A 24,323-nucleotide genomic window follows, 5' to 3' on the forward strand; every position below is an offset into this window, starting at 1 on the left:
ATACAAGTTTGATATTTCTTTAGCCACACAGGAAAAACTGACAGCCAACCTCCAGACAGAATATATTGGAAATAAAGCTTGAAGTTATACCAAACTTGGTCTAACAGTCACTGGAGCATACACAGTCATCCTCTGTGGTCTTAGATTTAAAAATGATGCTTCAAGGTAACAGTTCATAGTATTTAGCATCCATTTAAATAAAAGGCTACAAAGTTGTTAGCACTTGTCTATACTTTCTTACACATTCATGTAAGTATTTTAACCCAGGACCATCTTACAAAACTGGTTCAACATTTCTCAAGAGACAAAAATGGCTCCAACATTCAAAACTATAGAAAACAAAGAGGATGGAATCAACTGGTACATGAGAAGGGCAAGTGTGAAATTAATTGCCTGAAGGTTATTTCTTCTACTGGTGGACCACTTCAAATATTAAGAACAATGCTGAAAAGCCACTAAGCAAAATTGCCAGAAGAATTTATAATGCTGAATCATTACCAAAAGATTTGAAGAACCGTATGTATGTAAAGGGATTTTCAGTACTCATTAACCTACTCTACAAAAAACAGTAGGCATCAATGAGAGTGTCTTCAGTTCATAAAGAAATATTTGAGGCATATAAGTGCAAAATATGAGTCTCTTTTTCAAGGAAAAGCTATACCATCTTCAACAATGTCCTTACTGGGAAGAGTGCCACCATTTAAAAAGAGATTCATTCACAAATGACTCCCCTAGAGCAAGAAAAACACATTTGTTTTTATGAACCAGATTAATCTTGCTGGATACAAGATTAAAAACTTTATGGATCATCACTAGTTTTGAAGCAGCTTTGAAAACACGAGGCTTAAAGGCTATGTTTGTTCTTCACTGACTTGACTCAGGGAAACCAAGTTGTTTTCCCCACTGTCTTCAATCATTTCATTAAGGTCCATTTCATGGATTTCTTCATCATACGATGTATAAAAATTGCTCTGTATATTGTCTTCACAAAAAATACATTCCTAAAAAGAAAATTATAGAAACACTGATAAGTCAAAGAAAAAAACCACAACCCACAGCCTTTTCCAAACAACAGTCTATTTGCATGTGATCCTTGATTCCAAGGGAACCATTACATCTGTGCTGCAACTACCAGAGATACTCCACTCTCCAACTTCTGTCCACTCATCTTTTTATAATGTGGAGTAAAATCAATGCACGTACTTGAGAACCCTAGTGGAAGGAGTTAAGTAATAGATCATTTATAATAGTGACATTTTACATGCTCTTCCAGTCACCTTTTCCTCCATTTCATTGCTAACCCTGCAGGAATACGTTGGTGTCAGCTGCTGTGCTTCACAGGCTGAAGCAACTGCACATTTACACAAGTGGGATGCTGTAGTATCAATGTTGCAGTAGCATTAGCATCAGGATTAGGATTCCACTGCAATTATCTTGCTTTTTAAATACTCTGTGCAAAAAGAGCCTCTACATTTGGTAACTTCTGTGCAAAAATGCTGCAAATGATAGAAAGCTTAGGGAAAAGACAACATAATCAGGTATTTGTGTGTAAGTGAAATACACAGACAACAAATACAACTACAAGGAATCTTTGTTCAGTTTTCTTTTTTGCTTTCCAAGCCATTAATCCACTTCTAGAATCAAGGCAAGAGAGAATCCTACATGAGGAGTCTGACAGAAATAAGGAACAGTGTACTCCCATTAAGTTTGTACTTTACAGAAATCAACATGCATGAATTTCTGCACACAAAATAGAGATTTTTATGTAGTGATATTTCTGGCTGTGTTACTAGATGATTTTAAACAGATACACTGAAATGTAGAAAGAGGAAAGGAATTTCTTATCTTCTATTCACCACTAATTTGACATTGCCATTAGAAAAACAACCTATGGCAAATTAAATCAGGCCAGAAGCTACTGCATTAAAGTTTTAATTAATTATTTTTTTTTTGTTCTGCATACTTCACCAAGCTTTAATAGCAATGGGAATGGAAACGTTTAACACAGGCAGATAATCATCTAAGTACTGTTATACACGGAAAAGTAACAAGCTAATTTAAACTTACTGAAGTAGCAACAGTTTTTGGCAGTCCACCTTGCTGGATCCATGGATGAACTTCAATAAGCTCTCTCTTTTGTTCTTCTGTAAATTTTGGCTGTAGTTTCTGCATTTGCTTTAATTTCTGCTTATCTTCTTTTAAAACTGTTTCCAAATCACTAAAATAAAATATATTTAGAAATTGAGACTCAACAGTTTCTGGACTTCATGCCTATATAAGGTTACACAGTCAAATATTAATGTTTCTAAACACTGTTTTTGTTATGGAATGTTAAGCTTACAACTCTTATACTAGAAGACAATTATGTGTGGTTATTTCAGCAGCTCTCTGCATTTGCAGACAACTTTAATGCTTCTCTATGGGCTCATAGTCTTTCCAAATCCCATCAATGAAAATAGGTTTCTTAAAGCCATTCAGGCAGCACCACCGATGAAACCACTGAGAGCTCTAGTTTCCCTCTGCTGCTGCTGCAATGAGTTCCAATTTCCCCTTCACTAGAAGGACAACCCAAAACAAACACTAGATGCACATGAGAAGATGACACATATGTTTAAGGTCATCATAAATGGGTTAAACTTCAGGACTGAGGAAGAGATTCTAGTACCCACTTTGATTCAGAAACTTAAAAACACCTGCACCATGCCAAACATTTACAAGCTGTATACCTCTATAAAAGATGACAATAGAAAGCAAGTTCCAAGAACCTCAGTGCTATTTCTGTTCCTTAAAGCATACCTAAGAATAGGCTGGCTTTACCCATCTCAGGTATCGCCCTCTGTCAGTGAGTTTAACTCTCTTTATCACAACATCCTGTTTTGTACTAATATTTTCTCTTTGGCAGGCTTTGCTATTTTTACAGTCTACTGGAATTCCCACCTACAGCTGTTACCCCTTCAGGCTACAAAAACTGAGAAATGCCAAGGTATTTCTAAAGCTAGGGAAAAATTCTGAAGTCATTAGTGTGTGTTTTTTATTTTTTCCCATCATCCCTGCACTTCTGAAAGCTTACTTTCCTTCCCCTTCAAAGACTTGTCTTTACTGAAACTGCCTTTTTCTCTCCAAGTATCATCCACTGCTACAAAAAACAAACAAGAAGATTAAAAAACCTGCAAAAAATCTCACAAGTCTCTCTCCCAACATCTGCTCTTTGCTATAGAAGCAGAGAATTTTTTAAAAAAATTATTTTAATCAAGTTTTTTTCTAATAAAAAACATGCAATTTTTACCTATTTGAATGAGAATTTACAGAGAAGAATGAACAGGTAGAAGTTAACAACCCAAGGGAAAAACCCACATGCAGAGAAAGCAGTATGCCACTGAATATGCCATCTAAAGGACAACAACCAGGGAGTGCAGATTTTCTGTTTACTGACCATCATCAGATCTAAGCACACTCGCTAAGACCTATTACTCAGACTACAAGTATTTCTACGCAAGTAGTTACAAAATCACTAAGTACAAAATAGCTTCCAAAAATATGCACAGTTAATTTAGACTGAGATAATCTACCTGAAACACAGGTAAGCCTAATCAAATATTTTTTAGTTTTTGGGAACTTCTTGTGTAGTATGCAAAAGATACAAAAAGCAGCAAGAATTCTTGTCACAGATTAACACTGAAATCAATTTACATTTATTGAGACAGAGGTTCATATATATTTATATATATTTCCTTCTTTGCACCCTGTCCCCCCCCAACATATACAGTTCATGAAGGACTACAACTGTGGAATTACCGTGAAGGTATCTGGTAAGTCATCATAACAGTGTCATCTGTGTTTGCCATCAAAAGCCATATAGGATCCTGAAGGACATATTTAATGAAGTGCTCACTTTCTTCCATTTCTGCCTTCATTTTAGTTTTATGATGATTTTCTGAGGAATCAATACTTCCAAAGTATTTGCTGGTATGACTAGTTTCACTACTACCTGTAAAAAGAAATGTCAGACTTCATTCTATATTGTTCAATACATAAATTATCTGACTGCTTTCAAAAACAGAGAAGATTAAAGAGACCTGAAACTATAAATACAACCACTATTTAATTTTTTAAGCAGAGGGAACTTGCCCTACAGAACAGTATTTTTAAAACTCAAATTCTGAAGCTAAGTCTCCATTAAATTTCAACAGAATAATTAGCTTACTTAAATGAAACACTCTGAAATGAACCAAGGACTATGCTATTTTCTCTTCAGTATTCTATCATACCTGAGTAATATCTTAATGGCTATTTATATATACATAAGGTTCTATACTGTAAATCATGCACAACAGAAAAACTTTCATGTTATGTCATTAAAAAAGAAATCAAGAATAAACTATGCAGTGAGGATTCAAGAGAAGAAAGATTTTTACATAAAGCACTTGATGTTCAAGTGGTGCTGGCAATACCCCATGCTCCAACTCTTCTGAAATACTGAGAGAGGACTCCCTGCAGTGTTACCTGTTCTGCTCCCTGACATGCCACAGCCATTGGATCCCGAGCCCAGGGACTCGGCGGCAGCGGACACACCGCTCCCAGAGGAGGCTGAGCCTGTGCCCGAACACGCGTCTTCTTGAAGTAAAATGTCCAGCAGGACACTAGACATGGAGAGAGCGTCGCTGTTCTGAGCGTCCATTGGAGATTCAGCCTAGTGATAAGAAGGGGAGGACAAATACTAAAAAGCAAACCCAAACCCCAAGGCTATTTCATCACTCATCATTTACGTTCACTATTGATCAATTTCATTTTTGTATGTTCGTATGTTCACACAGTTATTCAGACAACCACCAATAACGTATGCCAACAGCAAGTGAAGAATCATGAAGGGGACTGATAGGCAGACAAGTGCCTATCAGGTAAGTCCTTTAGTAAGATTGAGATCTCAATTCAGCTTTTCTTTAAAAATATATACATAGTTTAGTGAGGAAGCAAGGAGGCCAACTGCTCTTCAGTTTTGACCAGCTCTACTGTCTGACCACTGAACTAGTCAGAATTTACCCAAGTTACCTAAGGCATAATAGCAGCTGCTCCTACTATAATCCAAAAAGATTTGCATCAACAGTCCCTCACTGTCACTACTCTCCACACATGATGAGAAAAAGGAAGGTATTGCCAGATGCTAACTTCCTGGGCAAGATCTGTACATTTTTGAGGGAAAGAGCACTAATTACAGTGACTTCTAACATAAGCAAAACCTCACTGTGAGTCAGTTTGAAGATTGAGGCTGACAGAACTAAGCAAAATACATAATAATGGGAAGAACTAGCTTTATCCTTAACACATTCCTGAATAAATGGCACATTGTTCTCATTTTCCAGTACATGATGAGGAAGTGACAGAATTTTGCATTTTACATGTTTCTAAAGAACAGAAACTGATAGTTCCTATTCAGTTCAAGGAAACACAAAAGAATTTTCCAGCAAAATTGTTACTCTTAAGTTTTGTTATCAAGCTCCTTTTAATCCAGCAGGGGTGGGATTTGCCCAGTGAGTATGATAATTTTTTTTTACTGTAAACCAAATACATTTTTTCTCAAGATCATGAGATAACAAGCATGTAATAACAGAAAGTGACAAGTTTTGGCATCGCATCAATCAAGCTTGGAAGTTTCTCTCTGGGCTTATCCATTTTCATATTTTTTACAAAAAGTGGAAAAAACTGATTTCGGATGTATTTCCAAGCTTCCTAGTGTAACTAGAAGAACAAAAACAAAGTCCTGGCATTATACTGATTACTGTCCATCATTAAAAAACTGGTCCCACAGTGAAAGGATGGAAAACTACATAGCAGGGACAGGAAAACAGGGAGAAGGGGGGAAAAAATCCCATCTGTTTTAGACATCTCTACATATTAACAATTTCAGTCATGTTCAAGAATGTGAAGACTTGAAAAAAACCCAGAACCCATCAGCATACTTACTGGTAAGGATCCCTTTCCAGTACAGTTACCAGTTGTCATGATTTTGCCTATGGCTCCTTCCTCACTTAAAGCTCCATGTACAGCCGCAGGAGCTCCACTCTCAGCGGTTTTTGTTGTTTCTTCTAACTGCAGAAGATTCAGAGGAGAACTGCACCTCGACTGGAACAGAGGTGGTGAAGCCTGGTCTCGAGGACCCACTGACTGAGGACTGCAGGAACGGGACGGCTCATTTCGTGGCTCTGTGACAGGAATCTTTTCACTCTCTGCTGGTGGATTATAATGGAATGGCTGTGTCGGAAAAAACGCCTGTTGTGGGAAAGGGCTGGGGGTAGCAAAGGGGGGCTGTGTTGGAAATATTGTCTGTGAAGGGAAAGTAGAATGGGCCGGGAAGTTGGGTTGGCTGTGGTAAAGCGTTTGAGGTAAGTTACTGTTCATCTCTGGGTAGACAAAGTTGGGGAGCACAAGAGCTACGACAGGTGTCATGAGGGGTGCAGGGAACTGGGATGGTTGCACAGGGCAAGTATTTCCAGAGTCTGGCAACTGATTAAAACCAGAGAGTGAAGTCTCAGGAGCTGGTGGCACAGTCCCCGCTTCTGGAAAAACAGGAAGTGGATATGCAGGCATAACAGTGGGAAAAGACACGGCTGAATAACTCGCTTGTGAAGTCTCCGAGGGTGACCAAGCAGTAGTGTTTAAACCTTGAAGGGGGACCCGGTGAGGGAATTTAGCTCCAGAAGTTGTACTGTCTGAAGACTCCTGTGGTTTAATGCGCTTTGACTTCCTGTTCTTTCCACTTTTCTTCCAAGGCTGATCCACTCCAGAAGTGCCATTTCTTTGTCCACGACCACCTGAAAAAAAAAATAAAAAAAATCAGGAAGAATCCTCCTTGCGAGCTGATGGATCACTTTCACCTTCTCACCTTTACAAGTTGCTCAGAACAGCAGCTCTGGACCTAGCCTACCCAAAAGGAAGCATTTGGGAAGTTGTGCAGCTCACTTTTACCTCTAGCACAAAAACTGAGCTAACTGGGCAATAATAACCATGCTGACACATCATGGAAGGAAAGAGAGCAACAGATTCAGGATCAAATGTGTGTCACCCAAAAGCACAAAGCTGCAGAACAGTGGCTCCTAGAGGGGCAAACTTCTAATTACTCCAACAATTACAATGAAAACAGTATAGGACATGACTGAAAACATTTCTAGAGAGTTCAAGTCATGCAGGTTTGTAAAGGTGAAGAAAAAAATTTCTGAGAGGAAAAAAGCACACTACCTTTACAAGCTCATTTTAGAAGTATGCACCAAGCAACTATTCTCTAGGCAAAGGATGTCAGTTTGTCTGATTACAAACATAACGAAATTCTTAAAATATCTTCTGGCACTAAAAGCTGCTCAAACTTTTAGTTTGCCTAAAACTTACTTAGATAGGCTGATATTTTGTCACATTATTAGCTTAAAGGCAACCAAACAATGATCAGATTATTTCAACAATTACACAACAGTGGAATAGGAGACTCTGGATAAGAAGAGAGGGGCTGAAAACAAAACAAAGCCACACACGTGGAAAAAGGCAGATGGAAAGACAGAAGGAAAAGAAAAGCAAGGGAATACAAGCATAGATACACTAAAGCATGATTCTGTCCCTTGAAAGTAGATGCATGACAGTATAATGAACAGATAAAAACTGAAACATCACTTATTAAAAATGTCAGTTATATTAAAAGCTATATTCCAATCTCCATCTATAAGCAAGACTTAGAAGAATTTTTTGGTTGTCTTTAAAAATAGCATCTAACTGTCCGTATTGACAGTGGCCCCACAGTAGAGCTAAAGAGGGAAAAGACTTCCCAGCAGGATTTACTTTCTACCAAAATACAAGTTTTAGTGTGAAAACTATTGCCATACCACGTTCACCAGGCCGTCCTTTTGGTTTATCTTGTAAGTAGTAATTGCAGTGAGACTGAAAAATATTAAATCTCTTGATTTCTTTAAACTTATTCAAAAAGCTCTGCTCCTCTTTTTGTGTATGCACTGCAAGGACTTCCTTTGTAAGTCCCAGTTTTTTAAATGGCTCCTTTTCTTGATTTACATGTGAAGAGCTGGATGGAGGGGTGAGAATTTGGCCATCTAAGAGTTCTGCTCCACTTGGACCATCTTCTATCATTTCTACAGAAATTAAGAGCAAAAAATAAATCAAGATTAACTAAATGCATTTTTAAGCTATTACAATTATTTAATAATTTTTCTTTAAGTCTCAGATACAAACTCTGTTACTATTTATTTTATTCCCGTAGGACCTGTTTATTCTATTTAAATAGGACCTGTTTATTCTATTTAAATAGGACCTGTTTATTCTATTTCAATATGACCAGTTTATCTGTAAGAAAACTGAAGTCACAAGCAATTGCCCTTTTTGAGAAAATTCATTCCCCAAAACCATACCTAGTTCAGGTTGTGTTTTTTTGTCTCCAACATGAACAATGGTGCTACTGTAGCTGCACTGACTCGTGAGAGAAACAACACTTTCAGGCTTGCCAGGTAGAGCCAAAGATGTTAAGTGGGCACCAACCACTGGAGGACCATTTGGTTTACCAGATGCCTTCAACACAGCAGTATCTATTAAAAGAAATAAAGTTATAGTTTATCCTCAGTAAGTTTTCTGACAATACCAAGCTGTGTGGAGTAGTTGATACCCTAGAGGGAAGGGATGCCATCAAGAGGGGCCTTGACAACCTCAAAAGGTGCACCAATGCCAGCCTCATGAAGGTTCAACAAGAACAAGTGTAAGGTCCTGCACCTGGCTTGGTGCAATCCCAGGCACAAATAGAGGCTGGGGGAGAGAAAAAAATTGAGAGCAGTCCTGAGGAGAAGGACCTGGGGGTGGTAGTAGATGCATGAGCTACCAGTGTGTGCTCATAGCCCAGAAAGCCAATTGTGTTCTGGGCTGCATCAAAAGAGACAGCAGGTCAAGAGGTGATTCTTCCCCTCTACTCTGCTCTGGTGAGACCCCACCTGGAATATTGTGTACAGCTCTGAAGCCCCCAGCACAGGAAAGACATGGAGATGTTGGAAAGGGTCCAGAGGAGGCCACAAAGGTGACCAAAGGGCTGGAGCAGCTGTGCTATGAAGACAGGCTGAGAGAGTTTGGGTTGTTCAGCGTGGACAAAAGAAGGTTCCAGAGAGACCTTAGAGCACCTTCCAATACCTAAAGGGAGCCTACATGAAAGATGTGGAGAAACTTTTCACTAGAGAGAGTAGTGGTAGGACAAAGGGTAACGGTTTTAAGATGAAACAGGGTACATTTAGATTAGACATCAGGAAGAAATTCTTCACCATAAAAATAGTAAGACACTGGAACAGGTTGCATAAGGAGGTTGTGGATGCCCCGTCTCTGGAGGTGTTCAAGATCAGGTTGCATGAGGCTTTGTGCAACCTGGTCCAGTGGGAGGTGTCCCTGCTCATATCAGGGAGGTTGGAACCTGATGATCTCAAGGACCCTTCCAACCTTAACCATTCTATGATTCTATGAATCACAGAATATGATTCATCATGATGAATCATAGCAAATGCAAGTTTTATGTTGCTAGGGTTGCAAAGCCCTATAGGAGGCTAAACTGTGCTTGACAAGACAGAAAATGAACATTTTACTTTATGCATTCCACCAAGCATGTTTTAGGAACAGAGTAACATCTGAGCAACTACATCTAATCCTTTACTTTCACATACAGGCAAACCAAATGTGTCCAATAAAGGACTTTTTGCTCTTCACTGGTCTTAATTCTTCTTTCACAGCACAATTTTGCAAGAAAGTTTCTAGCCTCTTCCAGCCTAAGATTAAGCCCTGCCCAGCTCACATACTGTACATTAATCTTTGTCATTAGCTGGTTATCCGGCTGTTCTCTGAGCATCTTTAAGTTCTCTCACCTGAAAGCTATACACAATAATCCAGCAGAGGTCATACCAGTGCTTCAGAAAACAGCATTGGGGCTCTCCTCCTCCAGTAGGAATACTTAGCATAACACATTTAAGACCTAAGGTTTGCCTTTTCCCTGACTAGAGCATGCTGGTGGCTTCATCCTTCTGTCACCAGTGCACCAAAGTGCTAGTGAACCCATGTCTTCCCTTGTCAACTCGAACTGCACAGACTGCAAAGGACAGCAGAAACTGTGTTTCTAACTGCATGATACTAATCTCACCATTTCTTCCACTCTAGTTCTCAAGACATTCCCACTCTTCTACAGGACACTGTGTTCCTGTGGATACAGATACCTTCCACCTTGATTCTAAAAGCTGCATTAGAACTTGTTTTTGACATTCATCAAAAGGAAATACAGGCAAGATCACTCCCAAGACCACCTTCTGAGAAACTTTACTAGACCCTTTCACTTTACAACAGCAAGGCCAAATCAGCAATATCTCATTTACATATAGTTCTTTACCAGTCTCACAATTCCTGTACCAGCCAGTTAGGTTCTTCACTTTAGCTGCCTGTCCAGACAGGGACCATATCAGACTCTATACCTAAGTATTAACAAACTAAGTTTGTGAGTTTTGCCTACAGCAGACTTTTTAGGTAACTGTCAGTAATCTTCATCTCTTATTTTCATGGCTGGACATTCCTTTCAGTTGGGTTCCTGTGCCTCACGCAACACTGGGAGCAGTCTGCTGCATTTTACCTTCTTGTTCCCTTTTTAATTTTATGTCCACAAAGAAGAAACAGAAGTGTAATAGGCATATATTTTTTTTGCAATTAATTAACTGACCAGTTCTTCAGCTGGTTGTTGCTACAAGTTTCAACTGTGAAACAAACTGTTTATATTTTACAATGATTCAAGTCCTAAAACTCAAAATCTGGTGTATTGGATACAATATAAATAAGTTTACTACACCTACAACCCAGGTATTCAACCAACTACTCAGTATTTTGATTGTAAGGAATATTTTAGTGATAAAAGCTGGATCACCAAGTATCTAACACTGGAGAAAAAATGATGAGGTCATGCCTAAGCTACACTCATCATTGTACACAGTAGTAACATGTAACTAGCTGCTAGTAAAAACCAATCAAGAAAAAGCTGTGATGTAGATATACCTCCCAAGGGCTGTATAGCATTATCAGCTGTTTTTTGTTCATGAACTCCAGAAGTCAGTGATGCAACACTTGATGAATGTTCACACTTCCTTTTTGCTGTACCAGGCACATTACAACTCTCCAAGTACCTAAAATACAATGATTTAACAATATGAGATAGGCAAGTCTAAAGTCTAGAGGTAAAGAGTAATTTACATAGTGTTTGCTTACCTGATGACACTGTCCAAACAGCTAATCTGTTGATATGAATATACAGTTTGTTCTTTCCAAGCTAACTCTTCTGTAGTCACATTTTTAGGAGCAGCTGTTAGTGCAGTATCCTTTCCAACTGCATCTTTCACCTGACCACCATTTTGTTTTCCTATGAAAAGGAGATAATGCTGTTATGTAATTATGGCCTTAAATCCCCACAAATTCCCCTAAAAGCAAAGGTTTTCATTCATGCACGTCACAAATGAACCACTGTAAAGCAAGTAAGAGGTTTGCACACTAACAGATGAACATTTTGTAAATATTTTCCTGTCCTTATGGATTCTTGGAGGTGTGAAGTTTAGGTACATTGATGCATATGAATCCAAAGGTAACAGATACTATTCCTGCATGAAAATACGTATTATTAGACGTGAACACACTCAGTATGAGGACAACTCTCACGCTCATAAGTTACAGCAAATTATTAGAAGAATAACCTATTAATATATGCAGAAATGTAAACTCATCCACAAGATTTTAATTTATCAAATTAAAAATTCCTGAGGTTACAACACAAACAGGAAAGACAACATCCATAACATTTTCCTCCACCTAACAGAAAACGAGATGTTGGACTTGCATGAACACACGAGCTACAGTTCAGGTACTTCAAAACAACATCTTTATGGCATGCCTTGTCTGTGTGTTACACCATCATAAATTCAGACAAAACTGAACACAACATTTTCCTGAACTCAGTGAAGAGACACTGGGCAATATAATTTTAATTGATAAAAATGCTGTCTTTACATGTTGATTAGAACTCAACTAGAAAACAAATCCTACCGTCATTATTATACATGGCAGACACAATAGACTAGTACTTAACTTGCAAATGTCTTACCTGCAAAAGACTCTCTCTTACATTCCAGTTTTGCTTTATTGTCAGTGAAAATACGCTGTCCTTTATTTTTGACCTTACGGGCATCTTGTCTAACCTCCTGAAAGCAGGTCATTAAAAAGAGTTACTACAAAATTCTGACACAAAGCATCATGCATAGTGATTCCTCGGTAAACTACATCTAACCTTAGTTAATCTCTGTCTTACAATTAGTGTGATCATGGGAGAAATCCTGATGTACGGAATTTTATTGTTCAGCAGAATTTTGCAAATTAGAACGGAGAAACTTGAAGTGTGTTTTTTGTACACAATTACTGTATTTTGTTTTATATAGCTGAATGACTTGTATAGGAATATATAATGATGCGTTACAAAGAAAACTTCAGGGGTATAAACAGTATCACTCGGGAAACAAAATACTGATGCTAAGACTGAGCACTTTGTGCCAGCAGCTTAACTGACAGGGTACTATAGAAATATACTATAACAGTCTGCATCATCTGTGGAAATAGTGATGGAAAGACAGGTATCCATTTACCTCACAAACAAGATCCACTTAAACAGTACTCTTTTGTATAGCTCTGAAGTGTATCAAGTTATCTGTTAAACATAAGAACCCAGAGACTTCATCTGCTTATGTCAGTAGTTTAAGGACTGAAGGCCAGGAAAGTGACCACCTTGGCAAGAGCAGCAGCCTGCCATGCCTCATCCCAGAAACAGAAATCAGATTTGGGAGCAATGTAACTAAAGAAAGGAATACTTTGGCTTTCAGATTTAAACACAAATCAGTGAGCTAAACAAATTTGGTAAGAACAGGAGGACATCCAAAATTACTAGAGCTGTTAAAAGGTGCAGTTCTTTAACTGCATCTACATGCAGTACATTGCTGTCTGTCTGATCTACTTTACCTATGGAATAGTCGTCTTAAACACAGGCACAAATTTGACACCTGTTTTGTTCAGACTGATGAAACTTCAAAAGTTCCACCTCCCTATCCACTGGATACAACAATGGCCCAACCTACAGTACAGTTACATCTTAAGCTAAAAAAAAGTGTATTTTATTCCATTCCATTGGTTTCATTCAATATTATATATTTTGCAACATAAAAATTGATCAAGGTCAAGCTATCACTCAGTTATGCAGGTATTACTGCATTTTTCGTTTCTTAGTTTCATTTGGGAAAACAAGGATTACAGACTTTCCCCTCCCAAAAGAAACAGCTTTTAAGCACTCAGTTGCTTTTCCCAGAAACATAGCATATAATATATAACAGATATTAGATTAACACACTGTGCAAGTTTAAATTATTTATACCCATTGACTTTAAGAGCTATAGCTGTTCTTCAGTACTCTGAGACCTGATCTACACCAGAATTGTTTATTCCCCTTAGACAGAAAGGTTTTTTCCATGTTAAACGAAGATACTACTTTTTTCCTTAATACTTTCTTCCACCTGTAATCTGAAAGAGTTAAATTACAAGTAAAAAAACCAACCCATTTTTACTAGTTTGTTTTGTGCCCCATCCTTGAGTATGAAAACCCAAACCTACTGGTTTATCCTTATGAGTATCTTCATTATTATTTCCTGTGCTGTCACTGGAAGATGCCACGCTCATTAAGTGCTCATGGGAACCATTGCTACCAAGACTTCCATAGCCACTGGATCCACTGTTGTGTACAGGCTGTTAATAACAAAATATAAATATACACACACATTTCTCAGCACAGCAGCTTTAAACAAAACTGAAATTATTACCAGTAATACCATGTAAGGAAAAAAGGATTTATTTTAGGTTTGGGGTTGTGTTTTGTTTTGCTGGTTTTTTGTTTGTTTGGTTTTGTTTTTTCTTGAGGACTCCATAGCTGCCTGAAGTCCTTAAAATATCAACTGGAGCTTTAACATAATTTAATACATCTTGTCTGGTAATTATCAGTGTAAATAATTTCCAGGATTGTAGCCAGAAATTTCAGTACACTAGTAGACAGCTAAACAAAACATCACAAAAAGATAAATGCCCTTTTGTCAGTGGGAAATGAAACAGGTAACATGGAAGCACATGCTGTACCTGCAATAATAGCCGGTATATTTGCTCAGTGATTTCCTGAACGCTGGGATGAAGGATTCTATCCTCTGTATAGTTGGGAGCAGCAAAGACATCTTCATTTAAGGGACCCCTGCATAAACAAAACATATCCCAGCTCATCACAAATGCAAGTTTTTCAATTAAAGAGACCATAACTTCAATTTACCATCTATAGGTAGTAAACAGAATCTGATGCTTATTCTCTTACATCTACAACCTCTGAATCTGATGAAACACATTCCCTTACTCACTTTGTGCATGACTTCCCTCTTCTGAAACAAGTACTGGCAGAATTTAAAAGACTTCAAATTTATTTTTATTTTTATTAATTTATTACATCACAAAATCTAAATTTAAAAAGGAGCAGTTATTACATCACAAAATCTAAATTTAAAAAGGAAGCAATTTGTATGTGTGATTTTTTCGCCCCCATCCTGAAAATCCCTTATATCTTTCTTAAGGATCACTGTGTAAACACCATGGGAGGGGAAGAAAAAAACCAAACAACTATATATATTTTAAAGCTACAACAGTTTGACTTACGTCCTAACTTTGTGTCGTCCAATAATAAATGAAACTTTCCGACTCCAAGGGTTGATGAAACTGGACCAGCTCGTGTCCATGGTGATATAATCTCCATTCCTAGTGCAAAACCTGATTGGTGAATAGTCAAAAGGCTGCCCTCCGTACTGGAGTACTGTAATGAGTGATTCAGAAAGAAATTTCAGATTAATATTGGCACAATTTTGCTTAATGATTCAGGATTTTACAATGAATTGCAAAAGAGGGAGATGATATTTGAAGGAAAAAATACCAGACATGTCTGTATATTTAGAAATGCTGGGCTGCCAGAAGAAGCAGACATTCATAATTTACTGGACCATGTCAATAACTTTTAAAAATAAGCTAACTATGATATCAGCTTTATGCTTTGCAATTTTAACAAATTAATTACTCTAATTTTCTTCTTTATTAAATAAGACAGACTTCAATTTAAAGTATGACTTAAAAAATTGCATTATCACACACATTTTCTCTATGTATGAAATACTAATTTACAGTTGGTTTACAGCAGACATGTGCTTCATATAAAACTTGACATTGTATTCTAAATTTTATCTATTTGCATTAAGAATCAAGTTGTAAAGGATCCAGTACTTACCTGCAGAAAAATTTACTACTTTGAGCTCTTTGTAGTCATCATTAATCAATTTTAGAAAAAAAAAACACAACAACTTCTGCCACAGTGAGAGATTACATACTTTTTTTGTGAATTGCTAGCATTAAGGGTCTGTCACTTGGGTGAAGATGCACCAAGACTGGTGTTCCTATTAAGTCTTGAGGTAGGTATCCCAACAGAGGTACTGCTCTGGGAAAAGAAAAACAAAGGAAAAAAAAGTTAAATAAATTTATATTTTATCTTTAAAATGCTTCTATTTTAAGTTTCATTTTTTCTTTTTCACATAAAGAAAACAAATTATTTTAAGTTTAAACTTGTGGAACTAGCAGTGCAAACTTAAAAGGTGTAATAGTCTTTGAACATGGGGGTTTTGTTTGTGGGGTACTTTGGTAACTAAGTAAAACAACCTGATCAGACCAAACTGAGAAGTCTGCTGCAGCAGTTCTGTCTTTTCTATGCTGCCTTGCTCTAGAGGATAAATACTTACCCTAATTTTAAAAGAGTATTAATAAAGTTTAATCTTGTAAAACTCTCATGAAGGTAAATAGTACCTAAATCTGTGGGCTGCAAGCCAAGGCTAAGAATCACAGGATTACTACAGCTAAACTAGCAACAGGGTAGTTGACTAGGACTCAAGGAAACTTTCTCCCAGGCAGGTCAAGAGTTCAACTCATACAGGAGCTGCAAGGGAGCAAGCAAGTTTATTGATTTGAAGAGAAAAGTAAAAGTAAAGTTACCAAATTCCTGCACATTACCAATGAGCACTCCTGACAATGTCACTCACTCATTTATTGAGGAAATAATTTTTACTGATCACTAAAGACATTACTATTAAGGAGACAGAGTGAGAGTTCACTAATGTCAGCTTGTACCTTACCCTGAAAACTAACTGCCAAAAGTATGGTTTGGAAAAAAAAAAAAAAAAAAAAAAAAAGCAAGCATTAAGTCAATACTACTTAGAAGTTACCAGATGCCAACAAGTCATCTTACAAACCCAGCCCCACTCACTGACAAAGGCTCAGGAGTAGAAAGATAATCAGGTATCTGAGAAGCTTTAATGAAGAACCTGGCTGTAACATGCCAAAGACAGAGGATTTGTGATGCCCTGGAATTGAAATGTATTATGGGACAAATGCCTTCAAGACTGCACCTTCAATAACCCACTGAAATTAGACCAGTTCCCCAAACATCAAATATACCCTCCTGGCAAAGAGGCTGAGACATTCAGGAGAAATGAGGATAGCAACTAATGCTTTATTGTTGAAAAAGTTAGTTAAATAATATGTTTTATAAGCTTTTGAATTACGTAAGCATCAACTTCACAAAGCTGAAACTGGCATGAAACTCATACCAAATCATTTTGACACACTGACATTTAAAAACGTTGTTGAGTTCAAAGAACATAAAAGTTACATTATTAGAGGAATTTAAAATACCAACCAATTCTGAATTACTTCAGCTAGGACTTCATCAAATAACATTGTAAAAAGTAGAAGAAAACAAGTTTTTGTTTGCACTGTTTCTATTCTTTGCCTCATTTATAAAAGCCTGGCAAACCCTACATTTGTGCTGTGACACAACATCTACTCTAAAAGGGATCAAATTTTAAACTTTTAAACTTTATTAATAAATTTTAAAGTTTATTAGGCTAGTTATAAAGAAAGATGTAAATCCATTCACTTTTCTGCATGAAAAAAAATCCCCAGCACATTTTTATTCTTCTACAAAGATCGCTGGAAGAGGCAAGGATACATTCTAATCTAAGACTGATAAGTAGAGATTGAGTTGGGCTCGCCTGTTCCAATGAAGAGGCTAGAGACAATCCAGGAGCTTCCTACAACTACTGGAAAGAGGAGTTACAAAGACTTAAATTTTCTTGGTTGTGTCAGACAATAAAACTATGGACAATGACCCAGACTGCAGTCTGGAAAGCTTATGCTGGATGTTAGGGAAAGTTTTTTAACAAAGTCAGTAGAACAAAACAGGAAGAGTTTTGCATTGGCATTGTGAAATTTCTGTCTCGGGAGTTTTTCAGGCATTACTGAGACAAGATCACAGCTGACCTGACCTAGAAGAACTGGGCAACAGCTTCATTTCAAGCAAAAGGATGGAACAGAGACCTCCAGCAGGCCCTCCCAGTCAGCACTTCTGTAATCACACAGTGCTGTATCTGAGGCAGTCCCTCAGCAACACTATGCTTCCTCATAATAGCTCAAAATAACTCAGAGTTTAAGTTAATAAACTCATTTTATGAATCCAAATGCATATATGGCATAAGAATGGCTCTTGAGGAGTCAGCAAACTTAGTTTGTATTTTATAAAATGACATTTGAAGTGTCAAAACAACATGAATAAGAAGTCTCTTTATATTCTTATTGTGAGTTAAATAGGAAATTGCTTCAGATTAATTTACTAAGATCACTCCATAGCCAGCTATTTCGAACTCCTTACACTTATCACACGTATCAAGTGCATGGCTTGGAGCACGTGTGGGAATGAGGGAGAAAAATCCATGAAGAGGACAGAGCTCTACCGGAGTACACAGTTCTATTGACAAGTTACACTTTTTAGAGAGACTGTAAAAATCGTAACAAGGCAAAACAGTTTGTCAGCATTACATCTTCTACCTCACAGGAATTCTCACAACAAGCCACAGTGTCTGCACAAGGTAGCCAAAAATAGCTCTGCCTTAAGAGTCCAAACTTAGCCTTGCTGATTAGCCACAGTCATCTTCTACCGTAATCTCCAATAGCCACCTCTGGCAATTCTTGTTGAATGAAACTCATGCACACTGCAGTGATACTGACGGACCTGACCTCTCTGCAGATGAATTGTCTCAAAAGTCAAACAGTAATTTTTTTTTCCCCTTAACAGCTCCAGGTTGGGAAATCTCCAGGTAACCTCCTTTTCCCCCCAATCCCTCTTTATTTTGCTGCAGTTAAAGATTTTGCCAAGAACAGGGAATTTCTTCAGAAACCCAAAATATACCTCAGATAATCCTAAGCTATCCATTATACTGCTACTCTGTCTGCAGACATCCTCCTCATTCAGACCTACAAAGAAAGTTTCAGCATTCTTAAAATGCTTAAAAATGAAAGGAAGGGAGAATTTCACAAGTCAGATGCTACTATTGCAACCAACTTAACTTTCACTAAGGAGAGAAAAAGAACAAAAAATTCCACAAAACAGCAGCATGAAGAAAATACCAAATTCAACAAGGAAAGAGGGAGAGATAGAAAGGGAATAGGTAGCCTGTGTTTTCAATTCAGACACAAGTGAATACACTTGTCAAGTCTTGAAAACACTCTAACATTCTGTAGTGCATCTGTGCCCTTAAAGCTTGTTGAGATTATCATCTCTTCCTCAACCATGTACACTTCTAACTTTGAAGAAGTTCTTCTCATAGATGTCACATTTCCATCACATAAACATCCTCTGAAAGACCCCAGGCAAAAGCAAGCCAGAAGACTAAAGGGAAGCCTGGTTTACACCTTAGTTTCTGAGCCTCTGCATGCCTTAAGATCACAGGCAGCATATTGGGTTCTACTCTGACATGTGAATACTTATTTTAATTGGCTTCCATGATTGTCAAAGCAATGTGAAGTCTTCAGCCAGTAGACTTTGAGTAGTTTTTGTATAAAGACAATAACACCATGAACTATGAAGAGTGCAGTTTGAACAAAGAATACAGATTGGGTATTTTTGTTTGTTGTTTTGTTTGTTTGTTTGTTTTCTTTAAAGAACTAGTGTTGCATTTAAAAGATACCTCTAGTTGCATCTGGACCAGCAGAAAGTGACAGCAGCATATTGCTTGTTATTAATACGATCAAACTAAAAGAAAACAAACCTAAACCCACACTGAAGATTTGTGCTGGTGTTCAGCAAGACTGGGACAGGCTGGAATGCTGGGCAAAGAACAACCTCATGAAGTTCCAAGGCAGGTGTAGGGTCCTGCACCTTGGTAGGAATAACCCCATGCACGAGTACAGGTTAGGGGTTGACCTGCTGAAAAGCAGCTCTGGGCAGAAGGACCTTCAAGTTCTAGTGGACAAATTAACCTTGAGCCAGCAATCTGCCCTTGGTGGCCAAGAAGGCCAATGGCACCTGGAGTGCATTAAGAGTATGCCCAGCAGGTCAAGGTTATTCTTTCCCTCTACTCTGCCCTGGTAAGGTTACATCTGGAGTGCTGTGTGCAGTTCTGGGCTCCCCAGTACAATGAAAAACCTACTGCAGATAGTCCAGTGGAGGGCTACTAAGATGACTGGGGGACTGGAACACCTCTTTTATGAGGAAAGGCTAAGACATCTGGGTCTGTTTAGCCTGGAGAAAAGAAGACTGAGGGGGAATTTTATTAATGCTTATAATAATCTGCAGGGTGGGTGACAGGAGGATGGAGCCAAATAAGAGGTTCCACTTAAATGTGAGGAAAATCATCTTGACCTTGAGCATTACAGAGCACTGGAACAAGCTGTCCAGAGGTTGTGGACTTTCCTTCTCTGGAGGCATTCAAAACCCACCAGTGCCATCTCCTCTATGTGAACCTGCTTTAGGGCAGGAGCACCAGACTAGATGATCTCCAGAGGTCCCTTCCAATCTCTACCATTCCATGATTTTGTAAAAGTTTCACACAGGTAATGACTGTTAGCACAGGAATTTTCCTGAGTATTGCTTTCTTCCATGGAATTTTTGTCCAGATTTGCCCCAGACAGAAGGAAATTGAAAGAACAAGTTGCTAGCACATTTAAATACCACAGTGTAATGTGTCTTCATGCTTAACAAAAATTGAGAAATGTACTTTTCTTTAGCTAAAACACTCTTCAGTAGTCACATGATTTTTTAACTCCAGAGACAATTAAATCCTAAACACACCTGTAAAAATACTGGATAACATTCTTATCAGTACATTGAAAAACATAATTTTTTAAATGTACCTTTCATCTACATCCTGAAACAAACAGGTTGGTGTGTGAGTAGTTGTAAAAATTCTTTTGTCAGGAGGAATTCTGGGTGCTGAGAGGAAAAATAAGAACAGATTAACACATGGGTTTTTTGCATACATAAAATACTTCAAGATACACATTTCTATTAAATACTGAGTAAAATCCAGAGGTCTAAGAGGATGTAGGAAGGCAGCTTGCTAGGGCAGCCATTCAGCAAGGGCAGAGAACAGAAGCAATTATCTTTAACTTTGACCAAGCCCAAGATAACGACAGTAACTCATACAACGGATTTTCTTTAGCTAAAGTTCAGTTGGGCTACACTGTACGGAAATTTCTGTAGCAGAACATAGAGCAGTTCATATTTTGGGGAAACCAAACTAGACTTCGTGCATTCAAAGAATTACCTTCATAACCAGAATGTACTTTTTCTGCGAGCAACACACAGCACAGCTGGTCCTCTGCTATTTCTGGGTCTTGCACTTTGATCAGGTAAGGAGTCATCCGAAATGGGAGATAGCAAATCTCATTTTCACGCTCCTTCCCTGCACTAAAAATGAAGCAGAGTAAATTATTTCAACAGATTCACCTTATGCTAAACAACATTCTAATTTCTCTATTGCCATTTTCTCATGATGCAAGGACTGCATAATAGCTCCTAAAATTGCACCCAAGAATTTAACTTTCTGAATTCTTCTCTTTGGTAGAAGAGAACCTAATTCTGATGGCATCCTTTGCCTACCACCTGAAATAAAGAAGGCATGGTTCTCTCTACTGCCTGAAAAAATTGCTTTAAATGGAAATTTGATCAAAAAAGAAAGACCCACCTCTTGTGATAAAGTTATTGTATTGATCCAATATTAATCTGTGACATTATACCTTTCAAAGGAATTCATAGTTGTATTTTATTTAGATTGCTATATACCCTCAGTTAAGATAAAGACCTTCTTTTACTTAGTGTTTATCCAGATTTTAAAAGAATGAAGACTCAGTTCTTACCTATAACAGGTGTTTACTTAAAACAATTCAATGCATAGTAATGAAAATAACCATTTACACAGTGCCCAAAAAATATCCAGCTGTAATAAGTTTACAATGGCATAGCTTTATAAAACTGTAACTTCTGCAACCAATGTTATTCAGACAAAAAAGTCTACAATAACATCAGCAGTACCTTTACAGTACATCCACTCTGACACTCTAGAGCAGTGCATTGTCTCTTAACTTTGTAAAGTTTACTTAAGGACAAATATTTATTTACTCCAGAAGTAACTAAGTAATAGGAACAGTCATTGTTTTCCGAAATACTCCCAGAGAGGCAACCAGCAGCAAGAAATCAAAATACACAAGAAAGAACATGGAGTAATTTGTCAGCATTTCATAAATAAAAGCAACTAAAGGGAGTGGGGGCAAGAGAAGAAGACAGAAAAGCAAAATCAAAGGAACTGTCATCTAGTAACCGCAAAACAAACAAGTTACTCTCACGTATCTTACTCTACAGGACATCTGAGCTAAATTTAAGATTAATCTTCTAGAATGACAAAGACTCTGTAGCAGGTGCTGAATAGAACAACGCAATTTTCCTGAACTGAAGACTTGCCATAGTAGTAGGAGGTACCAGATTAGCTTCTCTTAGGGTGCAAAGGTCAATAGTCACACTGATTAACTTGTAAGATGCAGGTTCCTGAACTCACTTTGCAGTTTTCTCTGTAGTTTCTACAAGTTAATCAACCAGAGAACTTGCGTATGTTTTGCCTTATATTCACAGCATGGAAAAGCAAGAAACTTACATACCATATGATTCACATAAAAGTCAAATACTTTTCCAACACATGGTTTCATAATACTACACTGAGCTTTGTAGTATTGTTGTCTTACCTGATGCGACAAAAAAAAGATTTCTCTTCCATGCAGTCCTGGGTGGAAGACTCTAGAAATGTTAAACATATTTCATACCAAGTTAAAAATTACTACAAGATTATGATATTTAAAACAAGACTTTTTCCTTACATGATAAAAGTTGAATTACTTTAAAAGTTGATGTTCCTTGAAGTATGTATTTGCTAAACAATGTACTTCATAAGCAACTAAATATGAATACCATTCAGCTGTGAATCACAGCTGTTTGCTTATGTTTTATTATCTGGGACCCTAAAATTGGACCTTTTTCTTAGAAAGGCACTAGGATGGCTAGAGCATCTAATCTATTTACCAACTGCCCTCAACTCCTCCTCCCTCCCAAAAAGAAGTTATTTTTCATTAAGGTTTCCTCTTACCTTTTAAGTCTACTTCCCTCCTTTTATAAAGCAGCCCCAAAGTGATTTTCAAGGCAAGATCTGGTCTTTAAAAGGCCCCAGTGTGTGATAGTTTTGGATATTCTATTCTATGGCAGCTGATACATGGGCTAGTGTACCTAGTTCCACTTACTCTATTTTTCTAATTTGAAGGCATACACAAGCATAAAATAAACTATAGAAAATGCTACAGGAAAAATATGTATATCTGAGTAATACCGGTAATTAGGATCACATGATCAGAATTCACTAGTGATCCTGTTTTGAGCCAAAGGTTGGCCTAGAGATCTCACAAGGTCCCTTCTGACCTGCTTTATGTATGTATTACTTAGTACATATTTATTATTGCTTTTTAGATGGAATATGATTCACAATCTGACTTTACTTATTAGACATAACATACAAATGAATTGGAATTTCAAATACTTAGAGCAGACCTTGAATTTCAACTGTTTGGTTAAAATATTTGGCAGCGATTTCTCAGTTCCTAACAGCTGTAGCTACACTAGTAAAACAATCCACCCACAAGCAAATATCAAATGCTACAAGACATCTAATTGTTCACCTAACACCATTAGCATGCCTAACAACATTTTTCTAAGGCTAAAAGAACAGAGATATGATTAACCTTGGCAAATGCACAGTGATGGTAGCTGAAATACACCTTTCTACACTGTAATCAAGGTGTTCAGTATTCAAATCATAACTACTTTAAAAGGAAGGAGACAGAATATTCCCCCCCTTGTATCTGAATAAAAGATTAAAGAAAATATGTGGTCATTTGATTGCTAGTGAAAGTGGAAGGCAAACCTGCTACTCAGCATTAACACCTACTTTGCTTTCATTCATCATGTGGATGAAAGGGGCCAATAAACAATGACATTTACAAGACTTTGAGCCCACGGACAAGCCTTGCTGATTTATACAAGTGCGTTATACATCTAGTATTATCCAGAGATGTTCCAATAATACATCTGTGTTATAACCTCAAAAAGTGGTGGAGAAGGATAAAAAGACATTAAAAATCAGTTTAAGTATTTACATCACTGCAAGAGGGTCAGAGAACTATTTGCTCTTGAGACCACTCACCAGCTCTGTTGCAAATATTCCACGAGGGTAATCTGTATGGGGTAGTAGAAGTATAGAACACACTGACATCCTGAGGTGCCAAGAATTCCACAAATTTGGCATTTTTAAAACAACCCCTCTTACAGCGGAGAATAGAAGCAGCTTGATCAGAGATGTACAAAATTTTCCCAGTAATCAAGGAAACAGCAACAGCAAACATATCCTAAAAACAAAAATTTCAAGTTATTTAGACAGTTTAAAACATTCTTCAATCTAGTATGTATTTCTTGGAAAAACACTTCAGATATAAAAAGCACTGATAAATTAAAAATAAAAATTAAGGAAATAGCTTTAAACCACTTCTGTTTAGGAAGCAATAAAATTCATGAAGTAGACACAGCCAGTACACTTTTTGAATGATGCAATCAGCTACAAGCCCTAAATATAATTGCCTAAAATTTTACGATGCAGAATGAATTTACAAATTAAGAATTAAAGAGATTCCAGCTATAAAGCTTCACATTTTCCTCATGCTTTTTACAGGCATATTTTACATTTATGAAATTCAACTGTTTTGCAAAAGGCTGCTTATGTTATCTTGTCCGCTCACTG

General features: G+C 37.4%; 1 protein-coding gene across 1 annotated transcript in view; it reads right to left on the reverse strand.

The window, feature by feature from the left end:
• Positions 1-851: 851 nt before the first annotated feature.
• Positions 852-24,323, reverse strand: part of PER2 (period circadian clock 2) — a 29,480-nt gene continuing 6,008 nt past the window's right edge. Inside the window, exons 5-22 of the mRNA XM_010005075.1 lie at positions 23,733-23,934; positions 22,228-22,279; positions 20,757-20,899; positions 20,344-20,422; positions 15,495-15,601; positions 14,776-14,929; positions 14,215-14,323; positions 13,699-13,830; positions 12,149-12,242; positions 11,263-11,413; positions 11,053-11,180; positions 8,403-8,576; positions 7,866-8,126; positions 5,962-6,809; positions 4,504-4,690; positions 3,796-3,988; positions 2,068-2,218; positions 852-1,001 (exon numbers count right to left, since the gene is read on the reverse strand). Coding sequence (XP_010003377.1) covers positions 852-1,001; positions 2,068-2,218; positions 3,796-3,988; positions 4,504-4,690; positions 5,962-6,809; positions 7,866-8,126; positions 8,403-8,576; positions 11,053-11,180; positions 11,263-11,413; positions 12,149-12,242; positions 13,699-13,830; positions 14,215-14,323; positions 14,776-14,929; positions 15,495-15,601; positions 20,344-20,422; positions 20,757-20,899; positions 22,228-22,279; positions 23,733-23,934 — 3,315 coding nt within the window. The remainder of the gene's footprint in view (positions 1,002-2,067; positions 2,219-3,795; positions 3,989-4,503; positions 4,691-5,961; positions 6,810-7,865; positions 8,127-8,402; positions 8,577-11,052; positions 11,181-11,262; positions 11,414-12,148; positions 12,243-13,698; positions 13,831-14,214; positions 14,324-14,775; positions 14,930-15,494; positions 15,602-20,343; positions 20,423-20,756; positions 20,900-22,227; positions 22,280-23,732; positions 23,935-24,323) is intronic.

The sequence above is a fragment of the Chaetura pelagica genome, unplaced genomic scaffold (genome assembly GCF_000747805.2).
Source record: "Chaetura pelagica isolate M959 unplaced genomic scaffold, ChaPel_1.0 scaffold219, whole genome shotgun sequence".
NCBI classification, from domain to species: domain Eukaryota; kingdom Metazoa; phylum Chordata; class Aves; order Apodiformes; family Apodidae; genus Chaetura; species Chaetura pelagica.